This window comes from Nansenia antarctica, assembly GCF_963989245.1.
Source record: "Nansenia antarctica genome assembly, chromosome: 6".
NCBI classification, from domain to species: domain Eukaryota; kingdom Metazoa; phylum Chordata; class Actinopteri; order Argentiniformes; family Microstomatidae; genus Nansenia; species Nansenia antarctica.
This window is the reverse complement of record NC_137676.1, coordinates 61,797,707-61,812,101: the sequence shown is the minus strand read 5'-3', so window position 1 is coordinate 61,812,101 and position 14,395 is coordinate 61,797,707. Positions and strand designations below refer to the sequence as shown.

The following is a 14,395-nucleotide window of genomic DNA, read 5'->3' as shown; positions in this document are numbered from 1 at the left end:
TGGCGGACTTGATGCCAAAAGGAAGTCTCTTAAAGCGGAATCTTCCCCACGGCGTACTGAATGTGCACAGCATAGATGATGGCTCGTCAAGTCTCACCTGCCAATATCCGTCCTTCTCGTCCAGGATCGTGAATATTGACTTCCCAGAGAGCTTGCTCTGGACTTCCTCCGGGGTTGGTATCGAGTAGTGCTGCCTCTTGATTGCCTCATTCAGATCACGAGGATCCAAACACACCCTCAGTGATCCGTTCTTTTTCTCAGTGATGACGAGGCTATTCACCCACTCGGTCGGGTCTGTCACAGGTGCTATGACGTCCTTTTTTACAAGCTCTTTCAGGGTTGTTTTCAGTCTGTCCACGACACTGACTGGGATCTTTCTGCATCCGTGGACGACTGGGGCCACACTTGGGTCTGTGTGTATGTGGTGCACACCGGGGAACTCACCCAGGCCACTGAAGACAGATGCGTACCGCTCCACCAGCTCCTCTTTTGTAGCTGGTGCCTTGACTGCAAGCGTCTCTATTCTCCTCACGAGCTGCAGTGTCTCGCACGCTTCTCTGCCCAGAATGGGCGTGGTGGACTGTGCAGTCACAAAAAAAACTAGATTTGCTCTTGCTCTATTGGGTGTCTCACACGTGAATGTCACTGTTCCTTTCGGTTTCAGGCGTGCTCCTCCATAGGCAATGAGAAGTGTCTGTGTAGGCTTTAGTCGTGGGGGCCCCGGTATCTCCTCGAAAATGCACATTGGAAGCACGTTCGCCTCCGCCCCCGTGTCCAGCTTGAATCTGACCGGGGTGTCTCTGAGGTTGACTGTGGTGTACCACGCGTTGTCTGTCTGCTGCGTGATCTTATCTACCCTAACACAGAACACTGAGCCTACAAATAAAGAATCTACCTCGCTCTCAAGTTGACTGACGTCCCTTGCTGTGACTGTCCCATGCTGTGGTGCGCCACACACTTTGGACCAATGGTTTCTCTTGTTGCATTTGTGGCATGTGGTCCCGAAGGCAGGACATTGGCGGGGCGGGTGTGTCCCTCCACACTTCCCGCATGTGTTTGTGCTGTCCGTCTGCTCATTTGCTCTTCCTGACGATCTTTGTTTTCTGTATCCTCTTCTCATCTCAGAGTAGCTAGTAGTTCCTCTGGACAGTGCTTGAACTGGGGCGTCTGCGTGCCCTGTCCCCATAGCTTGCAGCTGTGACTTGGCAGCTTCTGCAGCTCTGCATATGGTTAGTGCTCTGTCCAGGGTTAGGTCTGTCTCTCTCAATAGTCTCTCTTTCATGCGAGGATCAGTTAGGCTAAACACCATTTTGTCTCTCAATGTGTCATTCTCACCTGCACCAAACTCACAGTCTCTGCATTTCTGACGGAGTTCAGTCACAAACTTGTCGACACTAACTCCCTCTGACATAGAATGGGACCAGAATTGGTGACGTTCAAAAACAATGTTCTTTTTGGGGATACAGTATGCTTCAAATGCATCCATGATCTCTTTCATTGTCTCGTATGCTGGGTCTTCAAAATCAATGGTGAATGTATTATATACCTCTAATGCCTCTTCTCCTATGGTGTGCAGCATGATGGCTATTTTCACATGCTCATCTTTATCATCTGCACCAGTGGCAATCATATACAGTTCAAAACGTTGTTTCCACCGACGCCAATTCTCACTCACGTTTCCAGAGAGCATGAGCGGCGCGGGAGGCTTGAACTGTTCCATGCTTTGCTTTCACTCGCTAGCTACTACGAACGTCGCACAGGGTCGATAGCTATGCTATATGCTATGCTATGCTATCTATAGTTCTCCACAAAGTTTCTGCGTAGATCGACGGCGCCTCGCAATTCCTTATATTTGTGAAGAAGTCACATCTTCTGACACCATGTTGTGTCTTGTTGTTCTCTCTGACATACAAGATACACTTTATAATAATAATGACTCTGGTCTCTGGAGCAACGTTCAGCGTGCGTCTTTATTCACCATTTCAACAACAACTAGACCACACTAGTCAATCGGTGATAACATTGTCAAGATGTAATGCTACGGAGGCAATAGCAATCAATCCCAGATCTATGCTAAACATAGCAATATACTACAGGTGTAACATGGGGATGTGATGAACTAACTGTGAGACTAGGCCACCTGTTGGTTTCATGAGGTCCTCAGGTAACTATAATGAACTATCAATGAGGGGGTTATGGGAGTAAGGCCCACAATGCAACAATCATATTCAGCTCTAGGAGCTCAGCAAATATGTATCATTAAAGGCAGAATTTCAAATGTTAGACTTAGTAATGTAGATATACTGTAGTTCAATGCATACTGTAGCAACAGACCGTGTTGCACCTCTCACTAGAAGGCTTGTCCACGGAGGAGGAGAGTGGATCCTGGAGGGAGGTGGTCACTAAAAACCTAAAACCTACTTACAATACAGATATATTATATTGGACTGACCACATTGTCCCCACTCTCCTCCTCCCAGCGCACCCCAACCCTCCATCATAATGGGGATCCCCTGAATGAAACAAAGACAGGTTCATTAACACTCTGTCCTTCACAATGCCACACTCCTGTGTAACTGGCTCTAGGAGCTCAGCTCATATGGCACATTAAAAAAACAACTCCACCTTGTAATCCAGGGTCCAGCAGGAGAGACCAGCCTCACCTGTACCCAGCTGTGTGTCCATGAAGAGTGACTGGTCTATGGATGGTCCAATAGAATTCAGACAAGGAACCGTCACTACTAAACAAGGGTAGCTGTAACATGGGGATGTGATGAACTAACTGTGAGACTAGAGCCCTGTCCGGACGGCATATAAATTACCTGAGGACCTCGGTAATATTTTTTTACCCTAGGACCCCAGTGATTTTAATGACCGATCCGGATGGAATAAAAAATCTCCATGCATGTTTGCGTTTCGGGTACAAGCTGCCATTTAACCTCACAGAAGAAGAAGCTGTTCCCGGATGTTTCGTCAGACCCACAACACAACGCACGTGTAGCTGCCATTTAACTCCACAGAAGAAGAAGGTGTTCACGGTTCTTTCGGAAAAGTACTTGTCAGACATGCCGCCTAAAACGCGACACTGGACCCGAGAGGAGACCTTATGTCTCATCTCAGTGTGGGGGGAACCACGCATCCAACGCCTTTTCGAGCAATCCATCCACAACCACAAAATTTGGGATGAAATCTACAAGCAGGTCTGTGACAAATCTCCGTCGGTAAAGACGAGATTTGAAACGACGAAGTGCCGTGAAAGGATCGAATACCTAAAAAAGAAATACAGAGAAAGCATCAAGCACAACAGGAGAACCGGTTCGGACCCCATGTACTCTCAGTACTTCTCCGAAATCGATGCTGTTTTGGGTAAGTTAAACATTGTATTGCGTGCTAGCAGGCTAACGTTAGCTAGTTGGCAAGTGCTAACTAACTGAACTTTGGTTGATATCAACAGGTTGTCGTCCTATGACTAATCCTGGACATGCTCACATGGACAACTTCAGCTCTGGTGATGAGACTGTAGAGCCATCTGGTAAGATTGGATATCACCATCCTTATTTCAAATATCTTTTTACAAATAGTGAGTGGATGTACGACTACCACTAACGTTACAACAACTATACTAGTCTAGTACTACCATTTTTTACAGTGAGTAGACTAGATCATGTTACTGCTACTAGTATAATAATAATAATAATAATACGTGGCTGTTGTTTATTTCAGAATCCCCAACTGAACCCCCTGATACTGAGACTGACTTTGGCAGAGCAGCTGACAGATCAGAGTTCCAGCACAAGCAAATCCAATGGCACTCCACAAGGTAAGAGGTCTACTAATATACATTCTCATTTTAGAAGTGTGTTTCACATACCTCCATCTCATGGATGCAATTATCAAAATGTAAGATAATGATCAATTACAACAACAAAAAAGTTCTTATTCAGCAGGCTGTTTCTTTTTTTACAGTTGCACAAAAAAGAAGAGGCAGAAAGACCAAAATCATGGAAGCTCTGGATAAAAGTATTGACCGACTGCTTGACCACGACAAGGAAAGTGATTCTCTCAGCCATGAAAAGGAGAGATTCGCATGGGAGCGGGAGGTGGAAAGCAGGCGGTTGGATCTCGAGAGGTCACGCCTCGACTTTGATATAAAAAAAATGGAGGCTGAAGAGAGGCGCTCATGATAATCGACTAATGATGATGCAGTTTATGCAGCGTATGATGCCTACACCACCACCCACTTGTATGTATCCTCCTATGTATCCAGGTTCTTTGGCTGACACAACCACATTTCCATATGGAGCTCCTATGCCACCAGCTCCAATGGCTACACCAATTTACCAGCCAGACTCTCCTTAGAAGCCTGTAGTTTAGGGTAGCCATAACACACGACTAGTCACTTTGCTTTGCTCCTTCCTAGTCATGCTCGTACCCCTAATTTTTTGTGGGAACATTGTATTAAAACTAGCCATACTTTTTCATGAGTAATACAATGTTCCCACAAAAAATTAGGGGTAAAAACATGGGGTATGAGTACGACTTGGGAAGGAGCAAAGCGAAGTGACTAGTCGTGTGTTACTAAGTTTAGAGTAGCTCTGGACTGGTACAGAACTACAGCCCTGTCCTAGCCAATGTTGTTCATGTTTAGGCATAGGAAGTGAAAATAAGTGTTAAATACTGTGGGTATGTTACATTTTTATTTTATTTGTTTCCAGACTGTTAAAAAAACAACCCATCTTGGGGGGCACTTAATTTCTCAGGTGCTGACAATTGTACACTGTACATATTTTTACTTTTACATTTATACTTTTATTTTAACTGAACACTACTTTTCGTTGAAGTTGTTAACTTTGTTTGTGGAGAAGATCCATGCTTCACAACTGTAGTGCTTTTCACCTGTCAGCAACCAAAAGAAAATCTTTAAATAAAGATACGTTTTTGATACACAATTCATCCTACTGCCTGTCTGCCTGCAATGTGTGCGACTAGAGCTTCACGGATCCTATCTGCAGTGGTAAGTGCAGGGAGGATCCCCTCTGCAGGGTCTTCTTCCTCAGGCTGGGCAGGTGTGTGGTCATCTGCAGGCTGCTCGGGTGGGTTGTCCTCTCCTGGGAGCGTTGGTGTGTAGTCGAGCTTCTGTATCTCACAAAAGTTGTGCAAAACAATGCAGGCTGCTACTATGTATTTCACATGTTCTGTTTGTGAGTCATTCCTCTTCATAATGGAACGCCACCGTCCTTTTAAGCGCCCAAAAGCATGCTCAACATGAATGCGAGCACTGCTCAAGCATTCGTTGAACTGTTTTTGAGGTCCCCTTGCTGTGCCGTCTGGGTATGGCTTCATGATGTTTGTTGTGAGGCTGTAGGCGGAGTCAGCAAGAATTAGCACTGGTATGTCAACACCTTGTATGTTCTTGGTAAAGGGGGGGAAGAATGTGCCATTATCAAGTTTTTGGCAAAGACGAGAGTTTTCAAAAACAAAAGAATCATGGCACTTTCCTGGCCAGCCAACGTCAAAGTCCATGAACTTGTACTCATGGTCAACCAGCCCCTGCAATTGGACACTGTACCAGCCTTTTCTGTTGTGGTAGTCGGTATGGTAGGCAGATGGTGCTACAATCGGTATGTTTGTACCATCCAGGGCTCCAGCACACATTGGGAATCCAGTTTTCCTCTCAAATCCTCCAGTGATGGCTTTCACTTCAGGTACAGTTGTAGGTCTTCTAACATACACTCTCTTCAATTTGCAGAGTGCCTGACACACCTCCCAAAAGATGTCGCATGCAGTGCTTTTTCCAATTCCAAACAGGTTGCCCAGGTCGTGGAATTCAACATTGCTTGCAAGCTTGTACAGAGTGACCGCCACTCTTTTTTCCAGGGAGACTGGGCCTTTCATCACCGTGGTTTTGGGGTTGACATACTGGCGAAGCTGGTCACAGAGGTTGAGGAATGTTGTTTGTGGCATTCGGAAGTTACGGTACCACTCAGTGTCATCAAAGTTTTGCAGGACGTCACATTCCCAAAACAGACTTCTCCGCTCCCTTGGTGCGCTGGGGGTGGGACACCAACTGCTCACTGTAATATAGAAGGCAGAGAAAGGTGAATTTAGCTTTATTCCAATGTGGGTGCATTGAGCAAAACATTAATAATACAGGGGGTAAGATCAAGGATGTTTTAAATGTAGGGTAAGATGTGTTGGGTTGGGTTAAGACTAGCCCAAGCCGCAACTGGTTTATTACATATAAGCCCAGAGTCACGGCTGGGCTGTCCGAACTGTCCCACAGTTGCAGTGCTACTGATGGGGGTACCCATGGATAACGTTCATATTTGAGATACGACGTAAGGAAACGGGTAAGGATTCCCCTCCCCTCCGATTTGAGCAACATGTGACTATTTCAGTAGCACTGTAGTAGAGAACAGTGGGGCTGTGTTGGCTAACATTATTTGGCTAGCTAGCTATTATTAGCAGTTCATCAACGAGCTTACCGGCAACCGTCATAAGTGTGGCCCATCTCTGCAGCTTGCAAGACCTGGCTCTTCTGATCGATTTGATCACTCTTCTTCTTCTTATTGGTCGCCATGAGGGGATGACAGGCGTAGATAGTGAAGATTCAAGGGAGTCATTAATAATGTCCCAAACCACATCCATATTTTAGTAGGGATCTAACTAATTAGTACCAGGTCACGATCGACGTGAAGCAGGCAGAGCCGTAATGATGTGCAGCGTCAAAACCGGAAATGCTAGTGTTAATATCGCGCACGAAATCATGCAATACTGACATGTCGATCCGAACGGTAATAAAATTACCTGAGGACCTCAGGGTTTGCTGAAACACAGTAGGTAATTCCAGCCGGAATAATTACTGGGGTCCCTGGAGTAAATCACTGACATGGTCGGTCCGGACGGGATAAAAATTACCGAATGACCCCAGGTAAAACATATATTACCGAGGTCCTCAGGTAATTTATATGCCGTCCGGACAGGGCTATAGACTATTCTTGTTGCCATTCCTAAATGTCTGTTACATTATCATGCTATAGAATTAATGATACTTGTAGACAAAGGCTGTATGATTGAGACAGAAAATACATTATCTTCCATTCAATTACTATATTGTGTGTGTGTGTGTGTGTGTGTGTGTGTGTGTGTGTGTGTGTGTGTGTGTGTGTGTGTGTGTGTGTGTGTGTGTGTGTGTGTGTGCGTGCGTGCGTGCGTGCGTGCGTGCGTGCGTGCGTGCGTGCGTGCGGAGGCAGAGGGGGCTGCTCTGTCTCACTCTCTGAATATGTTTGCCCTCCTCAAATCCTGACCCACCTGTCCTTAGATCAGCTCCTGGGGCTACACAATACTGGACTAATAATAATAATAATAATAATAATAATAATAATAATAATAATAATAATAATAATAACCTTTATTTGTATAGCACTTTTCCTGCAAACATTGCAGCTCAAAGTGCTTTAATCATTATGTATCATCATTTCATACATTTTATTATTTAGTCATTTAAAAGCAATATTAAAAAGATGGGTTTTTAGTCTTGACTTGAATATTTGCTGAGGTTGCATCCCTAATGTAAACTGGCAGTGCATTCCACAATTTGGGTGCATAAAATGAGAATGCAGCCTCACCAAATCTCTTCTTTTGTACATGTGGTACACAGAGAAAGCAAGCACCAGAAGACCTGAGAGCTCTATTAGGCTGATATGCTAGCAAAAGGTCTTTCAGATATTCTGGTGCTGTGCCAGTGAGAGCTTTATAAGGAAGCAAAAGGATCTTGAAATCTATTCTGAACTTAACAGGAAGCCAGTGTAGAGTCGCTAAAATAGGAGTTATATGATATATTCTGCTCGTTTTGGTTAAAACAACTAACCCAATAGCTACCAAATACATTGTACCAGACGTAGAAATCCAGTGACTACATGTATCCATGGTTGCTTGCTCCACTGTTGAGAGCAACTATAACTCTCACTCATGAATTCTTGCACCACAGTGATCGTTTGGCTGCATGTATTTAGTTGTATTCCTCATTCAGGCTGAATGGATGTGATTTCGCATTTAAAACGAAGTGAAATTACTAGAAAACATATTGGTCTAGTGAAATGTTAAAATCCTAAAACAGCCCATGTAAGGGTTTTTGATGAGAATGTCATTATATCCTAATTAGGTGCGGTGACATGCAACTGGAAATGATGGATAACACATCACATAATTTTTCTCAGACTCAAAATGACTTAACTTGTATTTATTCCTCATTCAGGCTGAATGGATGTGACCTCACAAAGAGATGCTGTGAAGCGTTGGCCTCAGCTCTCAGCTCAGACTCCTGCCACCTGAGAGAGCTGGACCTCAGTCATAATGATCTACATGACGGGGGGGTGAAGCTGCTCTCTGCTGGACTGGGGAGTCCACACTGTAAACTACAGACACTGAGGTGAGGTATTTTGGGGTGTAGAAGCATGAGTATGTTGGGTCATTATGATGCACTAGTTGTTCTGTTCACTATAATGCAATGTGTATAGCCTTTCAACTGCTGAATTAAGAGGGTTTAAAGCTGTAAAGATGCACATTAGAGAGGAACAATCAGATTCTTGATATCAGATGATGTGACACTATTTCCCCAGGTTGTCATTCTGTGGAGTCCCAGAGGAAGGCTGTGCTTCTCTGGCTTCAGCTCTGAGGTCTAACCCCTCCCACCTGAGAGAGCTGGACCTCAGCTACAATCACCCTGGAGACTCAGGACTGGCGCTGCTCTCTGCTGTACAGAAAGATCCACTCTGTAAACTACAGACACTCAGGTAAAGCTGAATATGTGGCTGGACGCATTAATGACATTAATGCACAGTATCTATTTCCCACATGATTGTGTGAGTGTCATCCAACCACTGTATGTTCTTCTGTGGTTGATATAGTGTGGACCCTGGTGAAGGGTGCTGGTTCAAACCTGGGCTGATCAAATGTAAGTCTCCAACACTGTAGAGAACAGGACTGTGATATTACTCAAGAATCAGGGTACAGCAGAGTTCAAAAAGAGCACCAGTATTGTATTCATATGTAAATCTAAAATATTAGTAAATATGAATTAGTTGTATCCCTAGTAAAACATTTTAAATTAATGAGTAATATTTTGTGAAAAAAATGAATGCTACCATATAAAGCCCAGTTCACATCTATGCAACGGAACGCGACAGAACTCGCAGTCGCAAGGAATCGCCAGTGATTTGACACGTCAAGTCTCAGCAGAACGTCCAGATTTTATGGAACGTCTGATATTTCTCTTCAGCCAATCAGGAAATAGCACAGACCAGCGTCATCTGCTGCCAAGAAGTGGAGTGGACCTTATTAATACGACCCGTTTCTGAGCCAAACAGGAATTAACATTTCGTGGTAACGATGAGAGTGCAAACTCATCTAATCATGGCAACTATGTTGAGCTATTACATGCTTTTGCTGAGAAAGATGAAAAGTTAGCTAGACATTTGTAGACAGGTAGACAAGACTCTTGAAACTCTCACCTAGAAAGGAGTACATCTTTGTGAGTGACATGAAACTGACCCCTCCGTAGCCAATAGATAGTCCCTTGTTGTTGTTATATAGGGAGCTGGCTTTACTCAACTTTTAGGTCTGTCATGACAATGGGATCTGAATATTATGAGTGCAGCGGTGTGTTTTTATGTTTTCGTCTAGTGTGTGTGTGTGCGCGTTAGCCTTGACAGCTAATGCATTTGTGTTGCAAATGGGAGGCAAGTTAGCTAGCTAGATAGATCGCCTAGATACTCAAGTCAACAACGGCTCCATATTTCCTAGCTCGGCGTCTTCGCCGTTTATTGATCAGTGCTACTGCCAGCATGTCACTGTCGCTGTCAGCCATCTTGCAGGGTAAACACAAGTCGTTGTTATGGAAACGGTCGTCTGTGTCTCGTTGCGTCTCATCACCCATCTGTCTCGCCACCCATCTGTCTCAACACCCATCTGTCTCACCTGTCTCACCACTCATCTGTCTCACCTGTCTCACCACCCATCTGTCTCAACACCCATCTGTCTCACCACCCATCTGTCTCACCACCCATCTGTCTCACCTGTCTCACCAACCATCTGTCTCACCTGTCTCATCACCCATCTGTCTCACCTGTCACACCACCCATCTGTCTGACCACCCATCTGTCTCACCTGTCTCACCACCCATCTGTCTCACCACCTGTCTGTCTCATCTATCTCACCACCCATCTGTCTCACCTGTTACACCACCCATCTGTCTCACCACCCATCTGTCTCACCACCCATCTGTCTCACCACCCATCTGTCTCACCAGTCTCACCACCCATCTGTCTCACCACCCATCTGTCTCATCTGTCTCACCACCCGTCGGTCTCAAGTAGTTGCCGAGTTTTTTCTAACGACGGTCTAAACGTTCTAAAACTGACCCGTCACGTTGCGTTGCATAGATGTGAACTGGGCTTAACAAGATTACAATGTGAATATTGTAATTTATCCAATTGTATTGATTTGATGATTATTTTGGCCCTCTCAATCAGATGCCTGTGAGCTCACACTGGACCCAAACACAGCATACAGAAGCCTCTGTCTGAGGAGAACAGAGAGGTGAAATGGGGGAGAGAGGAGCAGCCGTATCCTGATAACCCAGAGAGATTTGAGTACTGTGCACAGGTGCTGTGTAGAGAGGGTCTGACTGGGTGTTGCTACTGGGAGGTAGAGTGGAGGGGGTGTGGGCCTTCTATAGGAGTGACATATAAAGGAATCAGCAGGAGAGGGATGGGTGATGACTGTGTGTTGGGATACAATGACAAGTCCTGGAGTCTGTCCTGCTCTGACAACTCTGACAGTTACTATGCCTGGCACAATAATAAGACAACTCACATACCTGTGCCCTCCTCTGGCTCCCACAGAGTAGGAATGTATCTGGACTGGCCGGCCGGCACTCTGTCTTTCTACAGGGTCTCCTCTGACACACTGACCCTCCTGCACACATTCCACTCCACATTCACTGAGCCCCTCTACCCAGGGTTTTGGGTTAGGGACTATGGATCTTCAGCGACCCTGTGTAAACTAGTCTAAGGAGATCACACTGAACACCTCAGGCTCAAACATGATGGATGATAACATGATGTCATGATGTAGTTTTACACACATCAAGCTTCATACACTCAAACTCAAAGGTTGTGATTTCCCACTAAGATTAAGCCTAGACACATGCAGTTGGACAGTGGTGCGTTTTTTTTTACCTGAGATGTTGGGTGTACAGATGATCCCTCTCCCCTTTGTCTAGTGTGCAGTGTGTAGGGTGTTATGTGCAGTGCTTAGGGTGTAGTGTGTAGTGTGCAGTGTATAGGGTGTAGGGTGTAGCGTGTAGGGTGTAGTGTCAGTGTAGCTCTTGTGATGAGTAGCCCTGCCTGAGACCTGTCAGCCCAAATGTCTTCCTGGGACCACAAGGTCGTCCTCTTGGGTTAATGGCAGAATCTTGGGTCATCCAGGGGAGAGGTCCCCAGTTTGAGCCCTGCTGGTTACATCAGTCCCACTCTGACCACTAGAGGGCAGCAGTGTATGTACATAAGAGTTAGTCACATTGGGTATTTGAGCTATGATGCTGTATTACGTAGCTATGTGTCCTCTGTGTGTAGTGTCAGTCCCACTCTGACCACTAGAGGGCAGCAGTGCAGGTCCTGTGAGATGGAGGAGTCTCTGACTGTAAAGTCTTCAGGACTGTGTCAGTGTAGGTTTATAGTCCTGCCTCAGATCCTGTCTGCAGAAGTTGATGACAACCAGTTGGTTATTTGCTCATTGTGAAATATGTGCAATAGACTGACGAAACAAAAGCGTGGAATTTTTCTGCATATTCTTTTATTACCTTTTTATTTTATTTCTGGAAATGCAACTGATTGTGAAACAATCCAGATGAATCATTATATTATCAGTCAGACTGGTGATGAACTCTGAGACCCAGAGTCTCTGACCCTGAGGAGACAGAGTGGATGTGTGAGTTGGTAAAGTTGTGTGTTTGAGTTGCAGGCAGTGGAGCCTTCAGACAGACAGGCTAGAACCAGCATGGAGCTGGAGTTTTACAGTAGAACAGTTATCATAGAAATAGACCTTGAACAACTTGACATCTACGATGAGGAAAATGGATGGAGACCCAGAAGCCCTGGTTACATGTGGTAGGTATCCTGATTGATGTGTGTCAGATATGAAAATATCTGCAGTATGGAATGTCTTCACTATGATGTCACACGTGCAGAGTAGTGTGTCTATGGTTGTGTCTACTGAATGGAATGGAATGGAATGGACTTTATTTGTCATTGCTACAGTACAGGTACCAAACAACAACATTTAGGAGGGGTGGCTACCCTGGTGTTAGGAAAGAAAAAAGAAAACACATTTTAGAAAAAGCATAGATGCATAAAATCACAAGAAGGTAAGGAGCTGGTTTACATCAATAAAGGCTATGTACACAATCCACTGTACTATACTGCACAGATAGTCAACTAGGGTTGTCATATTGCACAAAAAGTATTTTTTCACATTATTTTAAAGTGTCACAGTTTGCAGGCTTGAAAATGTACATGTTTGTGCCTCAGCACTAGCTGCCATACAATCCGTCCGGACTGTCCTGGGCCCAGAACTTAGGCCTTTTCTGTGTTCAGGGCCTTGACGGCCCTGTGGTAGAAGCAGTCCTTCAGTCTGTTTGTCTTAGCGGCCGGGGTCCTGTACCTCCTGTTCGAGGGCAGCTTGACAAAGTGTACGTGCCCAGGGTGGGTCTTGGAGGCCCTCCTGAGACAGCGTGTGTTGTACAGCTCCTCCAGAGAGGGGAGGGGGGCGCCGGTGATCTTCTGTGCTGTTCTCACGACTCTCTGTAGCTCGTTTCTCTCCGCTGTTGTGCAGCTGTGGAACCAGTTGGAGATGCCGAAGGTGAGGATGCTCTCCACTGTGCCGTGGTAGAAGGCCACCAGTATCTCCTGCTTGTTGTGTTGTTTCCTGAGGCATCTCAGGGTGTATAGCCGCTGTTGTGCCCTCTTGATGGTGCCTTTAGTGTTGTCCTTCCAGGCCAGGTCATCCCGCATGTTGTGTCCCAGGAATCGGAGGGTTGAGACTCTCTCCACGCTCTCTCCGTCGATGAGCAGGGGCTGGATCTCGGACTTTTTCCTCCTGAAGTCTACGATGAATTCCTGGGTCTTTGACTTGTTTAGCAGCAGGTTGTTAACCTTGCACAGCTTGCTCAGTTGCTCTACCTCATCCCTGTACGCCGCCTCGTCCCCCCCCGAGATACATCCCACCACGGTGGTGTCGTCTGCAAACTTTACGATGTAGTTGCTGGGGTGGACGGGGGTGAAGTCGTGGGTGTAGAGGTTGTAGAGGATGGGGCTTAGCACGCAGCCCTGGGGTGACCCAGTGCTGAGGCTGAGGGCTGTGGAGGTGTGGGGGCCCACCCGCACCCTCTGGGGGCGGTCGGTCAGGAAGTCCTTGATCCACGCACATATAGAGTGTGATAGACCCAGGTCTAGTAGTTTGGTCACTAGCCTGTCTGGAAGGATGGTGTTGAAGGCGGAGCTGAAGTCCACGAAGAGCAGTCTCGCGTAGCTGTTTCCCCTCTCCAGGTGGGATAGAGTGGCGTGGAGAGTCGTCGCTATGGCGTCCTCTGTGGACCTGTGGGCTCTGTAGGCGAACTGGTATGGATCCAGGTTGGGCGGGAGGCGTGTGAGTATGTGGGCCCGGACTAGTTTCTCGAAGCACTTCATGATGATTGGTGTGAGTGCCACCGGGCGGTAGTCGTTTAGGCAGCTCACCGTGCTTTTCTTCGGGACTGGGATGATAGTTGAGGTTTTCAGGCAGGGTGGGACGGTGGCCTGGGACAGGGACTGGTTAAAGATGTTGGTGAAAACCCCGGCCAGCTGGTCGGCGCAGTCTCTCAGCACCCGTCCCAGGACGCCATCCGGCCCCGAGGCTTTCCTGGGGTCCACCGCCTTCAGTACGCGTCTCACCTCGTGCTCTGTGAGGGTGAGGCTGCTGAGAGCTGGAGAGAGTGGTGTTTGTGTTGTGGTTACCTCCGTTCGCCCCTAGTCGAACCGGGCGTAGAAGGTGTTCAGCTTTCCCGCCAGCAGGGGGTCGTCCTCTGCGGCTGTGAGCCTGTTGGCTCTGAAGTTTGTCATCTGCTGAACCCCCTGCCACATCCGCCTGGAGTCGTTGCTCAGGAGGCATTCCTCAATCTTCTCTCTGTGCTCTGCCTTGGCCGCTTTGATGCCGCGCTTTAGGTTGGCCCTGGTGGAGCTGTACAGCGGTGTGCGCTTCCCTGCGAAGAAGGCGTTGTCCCTCTCATTTATCAGTTTTTGGACCTTCCCAGTCATCCATGGCTTCGTGTTGGGGTAGACCCGGACCCGTTTGTCCA

General features: G+C 46.5%; 1 protein-coding gene across 1 annotated transcript in view; it reads left to right on the top strand.

Moving 5' to 3' along the window:
* LOC308160792 (uncharacterized protein) overlaps positions 1 to 14,395 on the top strand; it is a gene marked incomplete at both ends in the record, with an annotated part of 85,501 nt that overhangs the window by 58,992 nt on the left and 12,114 nt on the right. Inside the window, 2 exons of the mRNA XM_080534729.1 lie at positions 8,258 to 8,431; positions 8,622 to 8,795. Of these exons, the coding sequence (XP_080390855.1) occupies positions 8,258 to 8,431; positions 8,622 to 8,795 (348 nt within the window). The remainder of the gene's footprint in view (positions 1 to 8,257; positions 8,432 to 8,621; positions 8,796 to 14,395) is intronic.